The sequence below is a fragment of the Salvia hispanica genome, chromosome 3, assembly GCF_029641045.1.
Source record: "Salvia hispanica isolate PSC_SH4W2 chromosome 3, Shi_PSC_v1, whole genome shotgun sequence".
In the NCBI taxonomy this organism is placed as follows: Eukaryota; Viridiplantae; Streptophyta; class Magnoliopsida; order Lamiales; family Lamiaceae; genus Salvia; species Salvia hispanica.
In genome coordinates this window covers 47,358,138-47,380,518 of record NC_142694.1, presented here as the reverse complement: position 1 = coordinate 47,380,518, position 22,381 = coordinate 47,358,138, and the positions used below count along the sequence as shown (strand labels likewise).

General features: G+C 32.9%; 1 protein-coding gene and 1 long non-coding RNA gene across 2 annotated transcripts; both read right to left on the bottom strand.

Annotated features, from left to right (window-relative positions):
* Positions 1-5,237: 5,237 nt before the first annotated feature.
* Positions 5,238-8,143, bottom strand: CKX7 (cytokinin oxidase 7). The gene is made up of 4 exons (XM_048117405.2): positions 7,323-8,143; positions 6,961-7,236; positions 6,144-6,406; positions 5,238-5,706 (listed from the first exon to the last, which is right to left on the bottom strand). The coding sequence occupies exons 1-4, from the start codon at positions 7,977-7,979 to the stop codon at positions 5,388-5,390; spliced, it is 1,515 nt and encodes a 504-aa protein (XP_047973362.1). The 5' UTR covers positions 7,980-8,143; the 3' UTR covers positions 5,238-5,387.
* Positions 8,144-14,711: 6,568 nt separating this feature from the next.
* Positions 14,712-17,352, bottom strand: LOC148930978 (uncharacterized). Its single transcript, XR_016136796.1, has 3 exons — positions 17,255-17,352; positions 15,948-16,067; positions 14,712-14,910 (listed from the first exon to the last, which is right to left on the bottom strand). It is a non-coding gene; the product is annotated as an uncharacterized LOC148930978 (long non-coding RNA).
* Positions 17,353-22,381: the final 5,029 nt, after the last annotated feature.

The window sequence follows — 22,381 nt, the reverse complement described above, 5'->3', positions numbered from 1 at the left end:
AAATGTCACTAGTGTGTATAACACTAAAGGATCTAAGATGTAATAGTTGAGTCAAGTTTCTTGGCTATTTACTGAAAGACGATGTCTCGGTGATTGTTATTTCTTAATCATTGTTGACATAGCATTGAACACATGATTTTGGTTATGTACCACTTTGATTACTTAAATGTTGTTGGTTTTTCATAATCCAAGAAACATGATAGCTTGGGTAGTGGTGATCAATGTTTAGTTGTGCTAGTATTGTTATTGCAATGAATCATGTGTTGTGTAAGTCCGGTTTGATAATATCCTTGAGAGGTGTTCGAAAAATGCTTTGTGTTTTCAACAATCCGGCTGATTGGAATTTATTCCAAAATAATAAATAAAGGTTTCGAACGAGACAACTTTTAAAAAATATATTAATTAATTAAAGTCAAATAGCATACTTAAATTAAGTAATGAATATTTATACCTAAAAAAGAGAAATAATAAATTAAAGAGGTAAAGTCCGGATTCCTCGTAATTTGAGATTGAACGGGTTGTCAATATTATTTTACGTAGGGGCTTATAATGATATTATGTTGAGTTTGTATTAAATTATGACTCAATTTCATTAGTAAAAGACCAACCGGCTTAGCCCAAGTTCAATCTCTATAGATCACTAATCCGACCCACTATAACTCTATATATAGGAGATTAGATAGAAGACTTCAATAATTCAATCAAAATTTTCGTTTACCCCCTCCTACATCTGATTGAAAATTTCAATTCTTCACAGAACATAAGTTTTGTCTTCTTTCTAGTCAAGTCCTTTTGGCTTAGAAAAACCTTGCTCAACCAAAGATCATAATCAAGTTCAAGAACACATTATACATGGTTGAGTTTCAGTGTACTACATTATCGTGTGGAGAATGCGCAAGCAATCTTCGATTCTTTAGAGAATCTATCCAGTAAATTTAAACAGTAGGAATTCACGATTTAGAGTTTTAATTCTTCAAGCATAGATCCTATATGCAATTTATGTGCGTTCTTATATGCAATTAACTGTTTAACAAGTAAATTTATTAATATCATAATCACTCACGTAGATCCTATATTTAATTTATTACCTTATGCAAGTCTTCTTATTTACAAAGGGCATCAGAATCCCTAACAGGCCTTTTTAACAGAACGAACACGTACATGAAACATTGCTTTGGGATATATGTATAAACGTTCAAACTTAGTTAAAAACTCAAACTACATATCTTGTATCCTATGCAGAAAACAAATTCTGTGCATAAAATAAACATTATAAATTTCATCAATAGTAAAACAAGCAAGTAATGTAAGATTCAAGTAAAAAACTGTTAAAAGAACACAACATTCAACCCAAATAAAGACCGGAAAAATTCACAATTCAGCCCAAAGAATCAAGCAATAAACTTCCTGAATTTGAAGTTGCAACTTTCAATGGAGCAATGTATTATGTATACTTGAAAAATTGGAGACAGTGTCAGAATATGTGAATAAAATATGAAAACTATATTAGATTAAAATAAAGAATAATCAAGTAAAATTACAAAAATTAAATCATTAAATATTTTAATTTAAATATTTTTATTAAGCCAACCAAACAACAAAATAATACAACTGGTATTTCATGGGCCGATAAAAGTGGGCTTATAAGATGTAAACGCTTTATTTAGTCCAAGCAGTTGAAGAAAGAAAGCCCGATTGAAATGGATAGTTTTCCCTATATCTTGTGGCCCAAACTAGCGCACGATTACTGTTTTTGTAGGATCCTTTCTTCTATGGCTTTTTAAATTTTAATAGGAGTTTTATTAGTATTAATTTTAAACTAAAATAGGATTACAGTATTTAATATTAATTGTCAAATTTATCTTTTGTTTTAGAGTCATATCTAATTTCGTTACACCCTATTAAAGTTGGTTTTAAGTCGAGGGCAAGCTGGATGAGTTTAAACAAATTTTGAATTATAAATTATGCTTTGCAGAAAACTGCAGCATTTTTAAAACCAATAGAATTAGAGCAAAGGGTAAATGGATTTTTAAAAAAAGGAAGAAAACAAAGGCTAAAAGTTGAGCAATCTTGAACTGAAAATAAAGCAAAAGTTGCACATACAAAGCAAAAGTTGCCATGCAACTCAAACATGATTAAGAAAAGCAACTGAAGAAAAGGAAGAAAACGACAAGGAAAATACGAAATAAAAAGAAACTAGCGAATTAGCAAATAAAATAATAACGATGTGAATTACTATAATATTAACTTGGTGCAAAAGCTGTGCGTGGAAAAAAAAATATTAGGGGCTCAAAGATTACAGTTGTAAAGGAAAATAAGTGGGGACAAATATTTGTTTATTAATGAAAAAACAATACATGACTTGTATTTTTCTTCTTATTTCAGCTTGTGCAATTGATTCACTACCATGATTTTTAACAACTGTTAAGACCCACTAAAAAAATATAATCATCACTAATAAAAACAAAAAGGTCATTATCGTTATTAATTCTCGTGTGATTTTTGACAAATTTTTTTTTATTTTCAATTAAAAGCCAAGAGAACATGATTTATCAATCAATAGTACAATGACTAAAAACCAAAATACCTTAAAATGAATGGCATGGAGTCCATAGATTTAAGAATAATTTTAATTTCAACCATGCATTCAATAGAAAATTCTTAACGGCTGAGATTAATTGATTTATACAATTTATGCAATAATAGTACTACTATTTTTATATGAATAATTTGTGCTAATAATTTTGAAATTGCAATTTTGGAATTTGATGGCTCATTCCTAATTTGACTTCATGTACAATGTAAGAGGTGGACCACATAATATAGTACAGTATATCCTAATTATCTCATTAAAATGTGATGCATAAATTAAATAATACTACTCCACTTAAAACCATCCCTACGTATAGGGCAATGTGCAATTAGCAAGTGACTACGACTTTATCGATTCCATCTCTCAAACACAAGCCATTACTTTAAAATTCATTTTTTTGGATATACCTAGCTTTTGAATATTTGAAGTGTTTGCTTTTATCCATGAGATTTATGACACATCTTTAAAATGGAAGAAACTCTAAAAAGTACGTCGATGCATGAAACGAATGTCGAGGACGTATGTATTTTTTTTGTGCATGGCACATTTCCCACCGTAAAATACTCTGCATGGCAAATCGACTATCTTAATTTAAATTAAAGTAAATAATAGTATATGGTGCAGTTCACGATAAATCATAATCTTATCTGTAATTTCCTACTTGTTAATTATGTTTCAAGAAATTGCAATTCGAATCACATTCTGAGGCCGAGAAATAATTAACTTTTTCCCCCAAAATGTCAATTCATCACAATACACCTATGACATCTTTAACGAGTTGCCAAGTAAATCAGGATAAATGGTCAAATTATATTCTACACTTTTAAAATATAAAATTAAATTACGAAATATGAAAATTTTGTAATCATCGTATCATTTCTATTTTATGATTGTATTAACTCACTTATTTGCTACTACATGTTTATGTGGTGGACTGGTGGCATCATGTTTACATGTTTTGCTGGAAATGAAACACATAAGATAATTGCAAAATTTTTATCTTTTGTGATTTCATTTTGAGATTTAGAATTTTTATTTGATAATTTGTTGGTCTTAATGTGATTAATATAGTACATCGATCAATCCACTAGAAATTAGTGAGTAGTGTGATTGGACCTTTTTCATCATCTCATGGTTCAAAATTTTCCCTACTTTTAATGTGAAAGTTAAAGGGAAAAAGAAAAAGATTTACGTAAAAAAGTTGAAGCTAGAGTAATAGATGGAGGTGGTGTGTTGGAACCTAGTTTATTTTTTGTTAATTTAAATTTGATTATAGTTGCATAAAGCCATCGGGGCCATAAAAAGATCACAAAAAGTTTTTTGTAGTGTTTTTTATCCTTTTCTGCATGAGAAAACAGAATCTGATTCCCATCCATCAAATCAATAATTTATTTGATTTGGTGAAACTCAAACTCATAATTTCTTCATCAATATTAATCGAAGTTGGATTTGAAGCACTCTTATCTATGTCGGGAAATACCTTTGACCAGTTTTATGGAAATTCTACGAGGTCATACGTTAATTTTGTTATTTTTCTCTTGTCTTTTTCTAGAAATGTTGGCATGACATAACCAATTAACTAATTTGTGTGATCAATTATATTATTCCAATTTGCTTTTTTTAGACACACTTATACATGAAATCCACCATATTTTTAATCAGTGGACGGTTTCTTTTAAGCAATACTTTCTTTTGTAATATATACTCACTAAAAACAAATGTTTAATTTTGTATGGTTATGTTTCTCTAATTTTGGCTGAATTCTATGTATTTGAATAAATGAAGTGAAGTATTTTACTTTTTTTAAATTGTAAAAGTATAGTCATATTTTGTATTTATGACAAAATAATAGCAACAAAAAATGTCAATACAATGTCTACAAACAAAATAACTGCAACAAAAAATGTCAATATAATGTCAACAGTTAATATTGTGTTGACACTGTATTGACATTTTATTGATACTGTATACATCAAAATCTTGAAATTTTACATTGTGTTAAAACTATGTTGAAGAGTTTGGAGTTTGTACAGTATATAGAATTTCATTTTATCACTACCCCACGGGATCATATCATACACACATAACCTTTTGTATCTTGACCTAAATATATATTGCATTATTTTAGTACTCACTCCGTCCAATTAAATATGCAACATTTGTGAATTGGCACAAGTTTTTATGTAGTGTTATTTTGTGAGTAAATGAGGAGAGAATAAAGTAAGAGAGATGAAAAAGTAGAGATAGAGATGTTTCTATTTTAGGAAACGTTTCATTTTTAATGGGACAAACTAAAAAGGAAAACGTTTCATTTCTAATGGGACAGAGGGAGTAATTATTAGAAGTAGAATAAAATGTTGAGCAATGAAGGATTTAGAAAAACATCACAATCATAATAGTAAAGAAAGCTTTTGAAGTGTCAAATTTAGCAGATCAGAAGCCCTTTGATACTTTACAGCCCACCATTTTTAATAATTGAGAGCTTGAACTGTATTGATTGCGACTATGGCTGATTGTCAAAGACAAAAAAAATAGAACCCATCCATTTTGGATTTTCTAGAATTCGAAATATGGATTTGGCACCCCATCTCATTATTGAACCCCCCCCAAAATAAAACAAAATATCACACCCCAAAACAAAAAATCAAAATCAAAATCAAAATCAAAATTTCCTCCACAAATTCATTTACATTCTGCTTTCACCAATTCAAATCAAAACTCCTAAAACCTAATACAGATACACGCAGAATATAACAATACAAAACAAAAATTAAAAAAAAATAATATGAATATATCACGAGTGCTGCCAATTTCTTGAAAATATTTTCTGGCCAGGAGCAAGGATAGCCATTGGATCAAACCGTGCTTTCCTCTCTTGAAATCTGGTCCATTGATTTCCGAAATGACGCTTCCATCCCTCTACAGAGTTGTAGTGAGGAAGGTACAACTTGTAGTCAATCCCATGTTTAGTGCAGCTTTGAAGAATCTCTTGATTCTGTACAACCATTTGATGCACAGATAAGCCGTCTTGGTAAGGCGAGCAGAAGCGGAGCAACGCCACCAAATAAAATATCTCCCCCTCCGGCAGCGCCACCGATTTCCGACTGTCCCACCTATTTTCAAACTCAAAAATTTTAAAAAAAATAAAAAATAGTACTACAAGGGCAATTATGTCTTTTGCAGAAAGATTGAGGTGTCACCAGCTAGTGGTTTGTCCAGTTAATAACTTTGTCGTCACATAAATAGCATAAACACTACCTGAAAGCAACATTACTTCTCCTTTTTATCTATAAATATAAATACCCAAGTACTACTATAGTATTACAAAAATTGAGGAACTTGACAGCTTAATTTCTGTTAATTAATCCATCCATGATCTAAAAAAAGTGCTACAATCCAATCAATTCAATCAATTTTGAGGTGATATTATAAGTTAAAACCCAGAAATTAACAAACAATAGAACTTTGTTAGTACATTATTAAAAATTGAATACATACATTATGAAACAGTACCGTTACACAAATTGCATCAAGTGATGGCGGCACTTACTTGGAGCGTAGCAGAGGATAGAGGAGCATTGGGCCACCAACGCCATGCTTCAAAATATTCTTGAAAACAACGTGATCGAACTCACCAATATCGTTTTTGGACACAAACAGGTTCAGCCACGGGTGTGGGGCACCCCATATACCTTTCGCCTTCGCCTCCTCCTCCACCCTCTTCACTCGCAACAGAAACTCCATGTACCCCAACTCCGCCTCGAACCTCATCCCCTCCTTCCCTCTCAGCCCTCCCATCAGCCTCTCCACTTTCTGTTCGTTTTAATGCAAAATTGGTAAAGTGAGAGATTTACCTTGAAATAACGTTAGCTTTGGAAAGCTATAAATTTGGTAATTTGGGTGGTGTGAAATGACTATTTTACCCCTAGCAAGATCTTGCCACACACACTAAGGAGGGGCAGTAGTCAGAGGGGAAGTACAGTGTCAATCTCGTAATAAGGACCGGAGTCTGTGGCCACTTTAACCTTTGATGCTGTCAGAAAATCCAATGGAAGATACATACCTCGCCGTGTGGTCAGTTTTCACCACCTCTATTTTTTTGTCTCCGCCGCGGCGGTGGTTAGGACAAGTGGCGGAGGGCCTTTTTTGACTTCTTTTTATTTTAACTACTACGAGGGAGGGGGGGTGTGGGGCCCAATTTTTGCTTCCATGTCAACATCAAAAATCGAGAGAGAGGTCCCAATTAGCAGACACCTAGGTCAAAACTAAGTCTATTTTTCCCTTAGTTTACCATTGGCCCACACCCACTAATCCAATTACCCAATTATTATTGCAAAATTGGGAGAAAAAAAAAAGGATTTATTTACCGTGTCAACTGTGGAAGGGGAATCCTCATTTTTGTAATGCAAGGCCACCTCAAGGCAATAGAGAACCGGACCGGCTGAGTTGGAGAATCGGCCCGGGTCGAATGACCCGTACCGGTCTAGCGGAACCGACGGCCACCCGTTAACCGGGTCGTCGCTGTTGACAAAGACAAAACCTTCGACGTAGTCGAACGTGTCCCCATCGGGCCGAGTCACCAGCGACTCGGCATCCCGGGTGAAGTCACGGAACTCGGTGTACACCACCCTTATCCACCTCACCTAATTAACAATCATCCACATAAAATAAAATTAATTAATCACGTATTTGTTCAATTTTACTTTTTTTTTGGTAATTTTTTTTTTACCATATCGGGTGCGGGTTGGAGAAGGACTCGGGCGCGGGTGATAATCCCGAACTGCCCGAGTCCGCCCAGCGCGCCGAAAAAGAGCTCCGAATTCTGCCGCTTCGAGCACACTAAAACGTCGCCGTTTCCCGTAACGACTTCCAACTCCGTGACGTTTTCCGTCTGGGGTCCGTGAGCGAAGGCCTGGCCGCTGACGCCGGCGTTGGATAAAGTGCCGCCGACCGTTAGTCCCAAATAGTCCGTCCACGAGCGCGGCGCGAGGCGGTGATTGACGACGCAGTGGCGGAGGACGTCCTCCCACAATGCGCCGCCGGCGACGTCGGCGTGAATCCCGTCGGCGTGGACGTGGATCGGGAGGGAGAGGGATTTCATGTCGACGACGAGGCCGCGGTGGGCCATGGCCTGGCCGTTGACGGAGTGGCCGTTGCCGCGGGCGGCGACGGTGAGGTGCGGCGAGCGGGCGGCTAATCGGAGGATTTTGGCGACGTCGGAGGCGTCGGAGGGGCGGAGGACGGCCAGGGGTTTGGAGAATTGGAGGCCGCCGAAGTCGTGGCCGGCGTCGGAGAGGTCGGAGAGGACCTCGCCGGCGTAATCGGAGGCGGAATCGGATGAATCGACGTCGTTTTCGTGGACGAATCGCTCGATGAAGGCAATCATGGTGGGAAAGGGGAGAAAAACGGTTGCCCTTTTTTTTCTTGAAATGGAATGGATTATTGGGATTTAAAACGGCTGAGCTGAGAGAGGCGTGAGAAGCTACTGTTTGTATTTGGGAAATTATTGTGTTTAAATTTGTTGTAAATATGAAAATGAATTACTCTAATAAATACGGAAAGGATTAAATATTTCTCGTGTCTGTGTATCAGTTAATGCAATCAGGCTCTCTCCTCATCTGTCTGCCACTTAATTCTAAATATTTACTCCACTCCACTTCTTATTATACATGTAATTAGGACCAAATTGATCTATTATGTTATGCATCCATACTATCGGAAATTATCGATCAGAATCACGTATATGTCCTGCTTTTCACTACCTCTCAATGTAATTGATCAACTCAACGGTGTTTCATCGCTAGGATAACAGGCCTTTGTAGCATAATTAATATCTTGAAATAGTTGGACAACGACTTTCTCACAGTCTCTTCAAATATACAATCTAGAACGCGAAACAGGTGGAGTAGCGGCCATCCATTATCAAATAATAATTGTATCTTCTGTCTCTTAGAGTGTTCGATCGACAAGACTAAATCTCATAATTATATATGTATCATGTTTGGTTCATAAGATTGACCCCCTCAACTTATTCGTAGATAGATAGTCTCATGATAATTAGTCATAGCCACCCCCTCCAACTAAAATAATCCTACAACTTAATCCTAGATAGATAATCTCATGATTATTAGTCATGACAACCGAACGGCTATCGGCAACCTAGAGCTACAATGGAGTATGCCGCCTATCGGAATTCACTCTAGTGGCCTATCCCTTTTTTTTTTCCGTTGCAAATGCTCTAGATAACATTGTTTTTAAGTTATTGTAGTACTCTGTTACTAGCAAAATAAGTTATTGTAGCACTTTGGTTTAAAAACTAGTAGTAGTATTTCTCGATTTGATAAATTGCTATATATATTTCGTGCAGTAACAATTATTTTGGAAATCAGTTAATTAAATAGAAATGTTAAAACTTAAAAGGAGGTGCCCGAAAAAGGGATAATCATTTTGATGTTATAATAAATAAATACTACCTCCGTCCCCTAAATTTTGGCACGGTTTACCATTTCGGTCCGTCCCTAAAAATTTGACACACTTCACTTTTACCATTTTTGGTAGTGGACTTCATATTCCACTAACTCATTCCTACTCACATTTTATTATAAAACTAATAGTACTTTAGGTGGCGTTCGGTTGTCATTACTAATAATCATGAGACTATCAATCTAGGATTAAGTAGTAGAGTTCAATCTTATGAACCAAACATGATACATATTTAATCATAAGATTTAATCTTGGCAACCGAACACCCACATTCCACTAACTTTTTCAACTCACTTTCATTACATTTCTTAAAATCCGTGTCAGGTAAAAGTATGTCAAAATTTGGAGGGACGGAGGTAGTAATTATTGGGAGTTTGACCCCAGCATAAAAGTAAACAATCCCGACTAATACACGTCAACGGTGAATGTGCAATCTTTTCTTGACGACTTGAGTAATAATATGGTTATTTTTTGTTAATAAAAATAGTTAAATTGTTTCTAAATTTCAACAAATATAGAGATAAACGAGATTAATCTTTAATTTTGACATTTAAATCTTATTCGGATACATTTTTTAAAAGAAAAAAATATGTAATGAATGAATTAATATATTTCCAAATAAAAAATACTCGTACTCCTAATTAACTATGAATTAAGATAATATTCTCTACGTCTGTCTTTATGTGTTTCAGTTTGTTGCATTCGAACTTATAATCCTCTGTATTATCTGTCTTATTTTATAATTCGATTTGATTAATCTTGTCGATTATATAGGAAAGTGAAAGGCAAGATTTGGTACCTAATTGGAACTTAATTTTTAGCATACTAATCCATGGATTGACTAAGACTTGTTATAGGTCGGTATTATTTAATCTCGTATAATCTTTTGTTGATGTTGACTTGTGACACAGCTTATTCTCATCTTATGATAAAAGGAGATTAAGGTAATAATTTAAAAGATTATGTGACTAATACACATTACGTATGAGTTGATTTTTTTTCTAGACTTCAAACCATTTTTTCCAATGTTTTATTTGCGTCAGCCGTAACCGCCAATTTAAGAATCACTCTTCGATTCTTAAAAAAATCAATTAAATTATTTAAATGTGGTTATAAATTAATCCCCAAAATAATTGTGAAAATAAAATAATAATGAAATTACGTTGTTGTAAATGTAATATAGCAGTCGAATGTTGAACAAGAACCCAGAAAATCTTTTTTTGTCAGCTAATTTGACTTCTTGTTTGATTTTAAAAAATAAAAAGAGCAGTTAGCAAGATTTGCATCTGTTGTTTTAGATTTCCTACGTAGATGAATTTGATATGCTTACAGCTTTATGATTTATAGTTTTTCAATATTTGACAAAAATACAATAGAGAATTTAAATTTTAAAAAAATTGTGGTCCCTAAAAGATTTCCATTCCCAGAAAATCATTTATATTGGGGTCTCATCATCAATTCATCACATTATTTAAGTAATTTTACTATAACATGACACCTGATGTTTACCTAAAATGATTATCTTTATGCTGACATTATAAAGACAAAATTATCACTCATGAAGTATTATATTTGGAAAACAAGCAAAATCATTAAAGGATCAAGAATAGAAGATGCGGTTCTGCCATTTAATCAATTCATGTCTCCATAATTTTTATTTTTTTAAAAAAAATACAAAATGTGTGGATTTATAGAGATTAGTACAATTTACCTATAACCTATATATGGTCCAATAATTAGAGAATTGGTCTTTGGTTATATCGAAATATTTTTCTCATGTCAAATTAGTGTCACCCTGTCCTTTCATTTAGTATCACACTCCTATACACTTGATTTATTTATTGAGTGGTTGGTTTTAGTAAGATCCTATGTCTAATATTTTCAAATGTTGTGATATGATAGAATATTGATATGACTTATGATAAATAATGCAATCAAACATGATAATGCAACTTAATTTTTTTTTGGTTAAGCCACTTTTAATATAGCTCCACTTATTTGCCATGGTTAGCCGAAATTTTGGATATCGAAAATCCTCAAATATGTACATTATAATATATTTTGTGTATGATCGAATTAAATATATTATGGCTGCTAAAATGTCAATGTAATCTAATCAAGCCTAATTCAATTTGCACATTTTCTTTAAAACAAACAAATAATTATGTGTATGGGAAATTGTGGGTGAATCTTTGTGATCTTGTTTTGATTTTCTTGGTTGACTATCTTGTTCCGATTTTCTTGGTTATGGGAGATGGTCATAGATATTGGGTATAGATTCACTCAAATCTCCATAAAATCTAGTATCTGATTTCCAATACATATCATAGTTGGAACAAACATTTATATGGATATATTCATATTTTAGTTGCATACGTCATTGCATACATGAATTTCAACTAGTTTCAAGATGGAGAAGAAATTTTACAAAAAAAGTGATTTTTTTTTTAAAATTTAGATTTAAAAAATGATTATTTGTCCGCACTATCATGGTAGCACCGGATATAAAAGGGCTGTGAAACTAAGGGCAACTAGCTAGCTAGGATGACTTTAATCTGACTATCGAATCTATTTAGATCTTATATTTGATTCTCAATAGTAAATGATTGGATTTACGATTCTGTCTATTGTTGTGAAAAATATGCGACGGTGAGTACGGATGAATTATTTCTACCTAAAATATATTGTTGTGATGAATATGGGACGGTAAATGTCAGTCGTGGTTAAAAGGTCACGAGTCAAGATTTAGCAAATGATGTTTGTATCGAACAAATATTATCAGATATTCCAGTCGTCTTTTAAAATAAAAACTTTTTTTTTTGTCCATCCTTTAAAATTAAAAAAAAAATTATTTAAAGAAATTTCTTTCTTTATAATAACGTGGGACATATTTACTAATACATTTTTCTTTTTAATTTTCTCTTAATTTATCAATTTTACATTAAAAACTATACAATTTCAAAAGTTTCAATTTTTCATGAGAGAAATGGAATATAAAGAAATAAAATATGGGTCAGATATATCAGCTGATTTGTAAGATTAAAACTGAATTAAGTATATATGTCTAGAAAATGGGTCACACCCATTAAATTTCAATATTTTATGTTGGGCTCTATTAACGGCCTAATGGGCTCACCGTTTACATGTTATAAATACTAGATCAGCCCTTGCGTGATGGTACGGCTGATGATGTTTGAAGTAATCCAGTCCAGGGAATCCATAGTGAGTTTATAATGAAGATTTTGTTAGGTAATTTTAGAAATGAGTTCAAAATGAGTAAAAAAAAGAAGTACCTCGATTTAGTTGAAACGGAGGGAATACTATAATTTAACAAATTCAAAGGCAAATAGTTTAATAATTCCACTTTCTAAATTCATCTATTTCATATAGTAAAAATATAAAAGAAAAAAACATCACTTATTTTCTCCCCAGTCTCATGTTGCTAGTCGCAATCATGGGTCATTTTTTTTATAAACAAAAGGCTTAAATCAAAAGATGACGACCAAGAGTTTAACAACATCCTCGTACAAATCAACCAAGACCAAAGAAAAAATTAAGTACTCCCTCCGTCCCGGATAATTCGGGTCACTTTGATCGGGCACGGGTTTTAAGAATTGTAATGAAAAGTGGGTTGAAAAAGTTAGTGGAATGTGGGTCCTACCTTTATATATTAGTTTTATAATTAAATGTGAGTAGAAATGAGTTAGTGGAATATGAGGTCCACTACCAAAAATAGTAAAAGTGAAATGAGACAAATTATGTGGGACGGACCGAAATGGAAAAGTGGGACGAATTATCCGAGACGGAGGGAGTATTAATGTTCTTTGATTTCAACCAAAAGCAAAAACAGGCATACACCCAAAGCCCACACCACAAAGAACTAACCACTAAGAAAGCAAGGCTAAAAATCTTTACAACAAACCGAGGCTAAAAATCTTTACAACAAACCGAGGGCAAGACAAACCTTTTTAGTGTTCTTTGATTGCAACCTTAGCCATATGTTTGATGTCAGTCCATCTTCTAACCCGGTTTAACTCCTCATATATCCTCCGGTACAAAGGAAAACTCTGGACACTATCCTTTAGCCCCCAAACCTAGCCTCCACAGTAAGAGTCTCTTCTCAATTTTCCAATTTGGGACAATCTTCTCGAATATAATTTTGTTCCTAAGCTACCAAATGGACCACGCTGTCACATACTAGAGGGAACACCAAAGTTTATTTTTATTGTTTTTTTTTTTATCTAATTTAATGAAAGGAACATCCATCAAATTTGATAAAAAAACTTTGAACACCTGCATCCGAAAATGACATGATCAACATGACATGATCAACCGTCTATGGTCAACTTTTAGATTGAATGAGTTAAAATACAACATATAACAAAGGTGTATATATGCTTTCATCAATTTTTTCGGTTTTTTTCTACATATTTCAAATCTTGTTAAATTCGCTTAGAAGTTTTGTTTTTTCTAGTCTTAATTGATATTTATTTATATACTACTTTTTTCGTCTCATCTCCTCTCTTAGTTCTTTACTCTCTCAACATGCATAGTCTTCGTATTTTAAATTAGTTTAGACCCATGGTTTTTAAGATTTGACTAAATTTGTAGTATTTTTCTTCTCTTTCTTATTATTCCACTAACACTAGGCTCCATATTATTGTTCACACCCATCAAATTTCAATAGTTATATTTGGCTCTTTTAACAGCCAAATGGGCTCAGCGTTTCCATGTTATAAATATTGATGGCCTCTAAATTTATAGAAATTTAAATTATGTACTTTTAGGGTCACTCCTTTATCGTATTTAACGTCTCATTTTTGTCTTTAGGTAGAATATATTTTGTAGTCTTAAACTGTACCTACATAAACTAACTCATGAATTGTAAGATAGGCAAACATGTTCCTTTTATAAGTATTTTTAAGGCGATTTTCCTAGAATGTTATTTTCACTTATTCCATGCATGTGGAGATATAACTTGCTCATTTTAGAAGCTCAAATGTACTTTCAGAAACGACTCATAAATTAATTGTTTACCTTTGGTAAGATATGGCCAAAGTATTATTTAGATTCTTATAGTATTTAATTACAAGGTTTGAAAGGAAACATGTGAAAATAAAGACCGAGTTTCGTGTACTTAATCTATTTAGCATTTACTACTCCCTCCGTCCGCCATTAGGAGTCCCGGTTGACCATTTTAGTCCGTCCGCCATTAGGAGTCCCGGTTCACTTTTACAATAAATGGTAGGTACAACTCACTTTCTACTAACACATTCCACTCACATTCTATTATAAAAAATATATAAAAATAGACCCCACATTCCACTATTTTTTCTCATCCACTTTCCTTTATATTTCTTAAAACCCGTGCCTAACTCAACCGAGACTCCTAATAGCGGACGGAGGGAGTACCACTTAAGAATAAGAGCATCCACATGTTTATCCTCCAACCCATTCACTTGCAGTGGGACGTGCTATATCTCGCCCTATAATTTTAACTCTTATTTTGTATTTGTTTTTTTATTTTTTATGTTTATAAATATATCAATTTGTAACACCCCCAACCCAACGTCTGCAGGACGAATAGGTAATGTCACCCGTCAAGTTTGGCAATTTAAAATTTTTATTTTCTGAATAATTCAAACCAAATAATTAAATTATTAATTAATATTTAGTATTACAGCGAAAATAACTTAGTATAAAATTTAGTTCTAACATGCCACAACTGACAATTCAAAAGATCTATCTCTAATAGAGCACAGTGACCCACCAAGGATGCAGCGCTGCGACAGACATGAACAAACATCAACTGGTACTCTCCAATGCGAACTAACCTGTAGCACACTAAACACTTTAGCCAAAATCCTCTTCAAGTAATAATCATACAACTTAAAATTCTAACAATTCTTATTATTATGTTATTTACCAATTATTACCACATCTATCATATTATTATCATTTTATTTATTCCTAACATAATTTAGGCAGCATCTCCCTTATAACCATTACATGCCCAGAAACCAACAATTGAGTAATATCAATCACTGAACATATCAATAGTCATCATCCTCTATCTCATGGAATTTACCTGATTTATAATCATACATCTCTTCGTAAACCAATAGGATAGAATACAAAGTAAAATATATCACCAATTATTATTCACACATTAACATGTATATTAATCATCAGCATTTTCACATAATCAAACACATATAGCCCCATTAAGTGCTCAGTGACAGACTAGGGTACACGGACCAGATCAGAGACAGAATTAGAATCTCAGAATCAGATGCAGACGCGGATTTTGTCCTCAAGAGGACTCCGCACAGACCACCCATTTAGGGTGCAGAATCACAGAGAGTTCAGAGATAGATCGGAGACGATCCTCGCTTCGGTTATCCAGAAGACGAGTGATCACAGATAATGCAGCGCTGCTGTCCTATGGCATGCCAATTGTACCCACAGAATACACTCAAGCATGGGGCATAAACCCAGTCAAGTATACTTTGTTTCCGACAGTTTCAAACGTAACACATCAACATAGACAGATCAGACATATCACAGATAGACAGACATCATCACTGACAGGTCAGACATATACACCTCATCAACATATATAATTTATCATATTCACTTAAAAAAAAAAAAAGTCATTTTCACACTTATCACGTCATATTTACAGTCACAATCACATTCTACTCTTTTTCATAGCTCATACCAATTTATTCAACAACTAATCTTATTTTCATATTTAATTCATAAGTCTTTTATCACAAACTTAATAATAATTTATCAAGACAATATGTCACATATTAATCACATTAAAGCACATAAGAGAATTAGGCCATTTAAGTGCTGAGCATGCTACCTGGCGGGCTTATGAGCATAAGCCCTTTGAACATCTTTATGTTTCAGTCACTTTGCACCTTTTCTCTTCCAATCCTTATCCTATCTTTTTACCACCGTCGATAATCCTCCGCCTTATGCACTACTCACAAGTAACTCATATTAATTATAAATTCTATACATTCTTTATGTCATTAATTATTCTATATGTTCACTATGTATCCATTTTGTTTCATTAACCCTTTTAATTAAAATCACTAATTATTTTGTTATTATTCACAAGATACTATTCATGGATTATTTTCATAAATTCTTTAATAATACCAAAAGACTTCAATAAATTCCAAGATCAATTATACACCTTCTTTATATTATTATCTCAAGTACATATCAGATTCATATTAATTTATATCATTAAGTTATCTTAATAAATTTATCAAACCTTATGTTACTATCCATGCCACTATTTCCAGAATGTAAATACTTATGTGGTTAATATTCTAAAATTTCTAATCTTGCTTCGAAACTCCTTAAATAATTTACCTAATCACACACTATTACCCTGGATCATAATTTCCTGAATAAAACTCAAAAATAAATTTATTTTTTTATATCATCTTAGTCTTCCCTTCATTCTCAATTTTCTAAAATAACAGTTGTCCTGGACTGATTCCTTATTCGCATTCTATATTCATTCGGAAGGATTTAGATGCTTGATCTTATGTTTTTAAACACCTCAAGATCTCTAGTTTAAAATGCATCAATGTTCATCCAAAAATTAATAATAATTTGGGAGATATTATCATTTTCCCACAGACTATCAGAAATGGACAGTTTCTGTCAATGTTTTCAAACCAATTATTATAAATACTAACGGAACTTCTAAAATCTCCAAATTATTCAGGGCACTACTAGATACATCAATGTTGTTTTAAAAATTATTAAACCACCGTTTTCACTGTCCTAAACATGCTAAACAATTCAGAACAAGTCACCGAAAAACAGGGGATTTAAACCTCTAAAATCAAATTTTGTATCAATTCACTTTTAATCATCCCATAAACCATAAACTTCATATAGATTGAACGTCTAACTATCAAAACCAGAAACCTAATTTTTACTTTCAATTTTCATTTAAGACTTCACCAGTTTTTAAAAGAGAGATCAAAACATGCAATAATCTATCTAGTAATCACATATTTAGCGATAAATCAAAACAATTCATGTCACCATTCTCCTCCCTCACAGCCTAACAAAATCCCTCAACCTTTCAATTCAATATTTCATCAACTTTCATACTATAGAATAAGATTAGTAAGAGAAAGTTACCTCAACGCTATGAGTACTCAATCAAATCGATATATATATTGATCAACATTGGAAGAAAATAGATATGGAGGTTGGGGAAGAGATGAACGGCGGTTTTGCCGGATGGAAAACAAAAACAAGGAGAAAACAAATGTAGCTCTAATACATAAAAGTATTTCCTAATATTTAATTAAATGTGTGGTTAAAAATTTGGACAAATGGCAAATAGTAAAACATTACACATATTCTCTAGAATTTTCCTTAAATTTACAAGCCATATTCCATAACCATTCTAGATTATTCTTTAATATTTAAGTAGTTAAGGTATTTGATATTACACGAGACACACATACATATACATATTAGGAATTAAAGTATGTTTATCCACCATTTAATAATATTACAAATATAAAACCTAATTTGGTGAATTTCATATCGAAATAGTACATTTCGTCTAAGATAAATTATGGGATGTTACACAATTAGCAAGAATAAATATATAAACACACCACAAATTAAAGGCATATCCTATCGTCAGTATTTATTTTTTATATTTTATGCTTGCAAATATGAAAATCGTCGGAATTCATTATTGAATTTAGAGAGAAATTGAGATGGGGAAGAGAGTGGAGTGAAAGGTGAAATGAAGTAAAAAAAATTGGTGATATATGTGAAGAAAATACAAAAAAAATTTAAGAAAATGAAAAATGTGTGCATAGTCCGGACTATCGTCCTTAGTCCTTACCCCCCTTGCAATGTGGCGGACGATAGGCCGGACTATGCAAAAATGTGTGCATAGTCCGCGGACGATGCATAGGGCGCGGATGAAGGAAATCGCATAGGGCAGTGTGCTGCAGTGGCGCCCTAAGGCGCGCCCGAATCCCGATGCATAGGACGGGCTTTAGAGCGCCCCACTGTGGATGCTCTAATTGAATTACTAAAAATCTCAACAATTTGATCATGGATGTTTGTTTCGTCATTGACACTATGACCTTTATATAGGACTAGTTCTAAGGTACAAGAAAATACAACTAGAACAAAATAAAATAAAAGGAATTAATCAAAATGAAATCCTAATTGGTAATAGGACCAATTTTATTAACTAGGAAAGCAAATCACAAATAAAGGAAATTTGGAATAATGAGGAAATCGCCCTCCACCATCTCTACATCAGGATCGACATCAACAACCATTCATGATAGACTTCCTGCATCAATCTAGGTTGAGAATATCCTATTACTAATTCTATAAGGCGTCGACTCAATGATAATTTGTAACCATTAGTTTACCAACCAATGTACATGTACATATGTACATTGTAGAAGAAGGATTGCTTGTTATAGTATCCACTATTTTCTATGAATTGAAGCAATAGATAATGATAAATGACAAACCATATGAAACATGCATTTTTTCCCATTAATTGGGAAATAAAGAATTTAGAATACAAGCAATAAGAGGCATTCTCTTTTATAACTGTTCTACATCCTAAGAAACACCACTTGAAAATACCAAAATCAGACACTACTTAAACATGAATTTAACATTCAAATTTAGTGGCCGGATATGAAACGAAGACGAAGATGAAGATATTAGAAATGGGTCACTCACCCCTTAAAAGGCCTCATAAGGGGAAGGGTTATCCACACTTATATAGATTAGATTGGATCATCACCAAGTCGATGTGGGACAGAATTTAGAGAATTTAACAGAAGACGAAAATGAACAAAAAAGGGGAGATCAATGTGGCTACATGTAATCTTTTAGCTATGAAGCTCCATCTTACTATATTTATCATTTTAAGACAAAATTATGATACTAAACGAATCATAAAGCTAAAACATATCACACTAAACAAACTAGTCGCACATTAAAATGGGCCAACAGGTAAAAACAAATCAGACTGCCCCAAATTATGCAGAAATCAAAATGGGCCAATCGCATAAACACATGTTTTCTGAATTAAATATTTAAAAATACGGTTATAGCTACTTCTTCTTTTTAACAGAATTATAAGTAAGAATTAAAGGTTGTTAGCTTCTATTTTCAAATAGAAACCGGAAGTATTATCAAGTTGTTATAAGTAGAAAATATAAATAAAATAAACCACAATACAGTAGTAGTATATTAATTTGGTTGCTTATAAATTCAATCTTTTTTATCGAGTGTTCGATCTTTTGGACAAGAATACAATTCTTTTTTATAGAAGACGAGCATGCTAGTACTTTACAAATCGAATACGGACAATAATAATATTTTCGTTCTATTTCAGTGAGAAGTATGCAAACAAAATGCATATACACTCCCAATTTTATTAGGGTGATAAAAAAATGAAAATGCAGAAACGAAAGGAGACAATCGGAATTTCTCAATCCGATATTTGATGGACGCGTGGCGAGATCTGAAGCGGAGCGAGGAGCAAGAGCAAATGTGGGGCGTTGGATGAGTTAAGTGAGTGGACACAGAAATTAATGCAGTGAAGAAGACAGCAGCACAGTGACACATTCACGTGCGCCATCTTTCCGTTTCAGAATGTCTTCTCTGCAGTTACCTGCCCTGCTCTGCTGCGCACACATACAACCACACGTGCCATTTGTCTTCTGTCTCCACTTTCAAATTCTTGTTTTTAATCCCTCTATACATTTTCCATTTGGGCACTTGTGGTGAAACCCAATGATTCCATGTTGTTTGCTAATCCGGTTTTGTTTTCTAATACTCCCCCCTCTCGTTTTAGAAATGAAACATTTGTTTTTCGATATCAAATTTTGTATAGAATTGATTTATAAGTTCATGAGAAGAGAAATAAAAGTAATGAAAAAGTAGATATATGATGTTGTTTCTATTTTAAGAATCGTTTTATTTTTAGTTGGAGAGAGAGAGTACTTTGAGTTTTAAATTACTTTATCTGATCCGTCCCGGCTAGGATGATAGTCTCTCCGTCCCTTCACACATTTTGATCGGACATGAGTTTTAAAAAATATAAGGGAAAATGAGTCGACAAAATTATTAACTAGACGTGTAATTGGCATGAGGTTCATTGTATTAGTAGTAGTAGTTTTGGAGGGACTATACATCATAAACGTATCAATACTATGAATTTGTCAAAGGTTGTGTTGGGATTGTTGACCGTAACATATTGTCCGCTTTGAGTTAAGTCCACATGGTTGTTTTTGGGTCACTCCCAAAAAGACCTCAAATTAATTGGGATTAAAAATGAATTATATACACTTTCCAACTTACCTCCAACACTCGATGTAAAATAGGTTTGTGCTCAACAAACCCTCAAACACCCGATGTGGGATAGATTTGTACTCAAGAGGCTGTGTGTGGAGTGGATTCGGTTTTATAATTAGCTGACGTTTAATATGATAGTACTAGATAAAATATACTCATATAATTAAGTGAAATATTAAATGATCCTAAATTTGATATACTTCAATGCATATACTATACATATATTATCATCTTGTTTGATTACTTGAGTACAAACGTCGTCTTACATGGCTGGTCGTGATGTTGATTTGGATTTGGCAAGTGATACGTCGTAGTTCAAAACTTTTCCAATTCCTCCCTAGATTGTGCCCTGATCTCTCTAAACAAACACTTAAACATGCTGGACAACTCTATTCCTCTATAATCTCAAATCTTGCTTACGGTGGATTAGTTCTACCTTTAACCCAATCTATCATTGCGATTTGCGCACAAAAACTCAATCAATCACCACGAGAGAAAGGTTTTGATCTTAAAAATTGGGAACCTCTATTTTTTCCCCTTCAGTTTTATTTTCAAGATATTCAATTCATGTTTGATCTCAAAAATTCGAGAATGTATTTGAAAAATAACAGTTGAATCGAACTAGATCGAATTGTACAACAATATGAGACATGAGGGCGGGCGTAACACCAACAATTATGTCAACTCTCAATCGCATCAGAACAACAAGATTTGGTATTTCAGGGGATAGGAAAGAAAAATAGACATATACCTTGTCATCTAAATTATTTTTCTCGTTTCTTTTTAATTTCAATATTAAAACGACACCGTTTAAAAAAAGTCTTTACCTACTTTAGATTTTATTTTAATTCAAAAATGACATGAAATACAAATAATTTCCTAAAATATATAAAACAAACTACTTGTAGTATTAACTTAGAATAATGGGTTATTATATACGCATAGGGTGGGTCATATTCTAATGCTTATAACACCCTAATCCAAAATCAAGACCAAATCTCCATTCTTAGATTTTAAAATGAGTGGATGAGATTAAATCTTACGAATCTCAATAAATAGTAGACAAAATATCAACAAAAGGGTAATATCGTCATTATGTTATCATATGATAATTTTTGTGAATGTTTTTTTATATCAACATAGTGTATTACAAATATCAACAATATGGCATAAGAATATCAACACTAGTACAAGAAAATATCAACACATATTTGTTGAGATTTTTACATGGTTTTATTGAGATTTTTTGATGTGTTTGTTGATAAAAATCTGGTTATCAACATTTACGAAAACTAAAATAACAAATATCAAATTTCATCATCCGAACGTCGTCGGAACATATGCAATTGACATCTCGTTGGAATCCTTATAAAATTATCTTTAATTTGATATATTTTTTGTGAAAAAATAATTTAAATCGAGAGAGTTACGTAAATTTAAAGTTTTAAGATGATTTTAATGAGAGGGAATTGACATTAATACCCTCTAATTTAATTTATTGATTTTCTTAATTAAAAATATAATCCATGTGGAATTATTTCAACCACTAGATCTTCTAATATAATGACTAAGATTTAGTCTTAATTTGAGATTGCTAATTAGTTAGCAATTGATCACTCCCCTACATCACCCCTACATCAGGTACATAATTTGTTTACACTATATATAGTGACGACCTAAATTAGAGAACATAATTTTTATTATTTTAATTATAATTTATCTATCTATATATCTATTTATCAATCTCTTTCAATTCCAACAAAAAGATGTTGTCGTACTACGATAGTGTTAATTACACAAAATATAATACTAATAGCATAGCATGCAATTTAGTTAACGATGTCATGCAAATATTTCTGTGGTTGCTATACACAAGATATATATTAAAGTTATTATGGTCGATACACCATAAAA

Bases quoted from the DNA above. Each gene is read 5' to 3' on its own strand.
- CKX7 (XM_048117405.2), bottom strand. From the start codon at position 7,979: ATGATTGCCTTCATCGAGCGATTCGTCCACGAAAACGACGTCGATTCA. The intron at 7,237-7,322 runs GTAAAAAAAAAA...ATTGTTAATTAG, and splicing joins TCCAACCCGCACCCGATATG to GTGAGGTGGATAAGGGTGGT. The intron at 5,707-6,143 runs GTAAGTGCCGCC...GTTTGAAAATAG, and splicing joins TATCCTCTGCTACGCTCCAA to GTGGGACAGTCGGAAATCGG.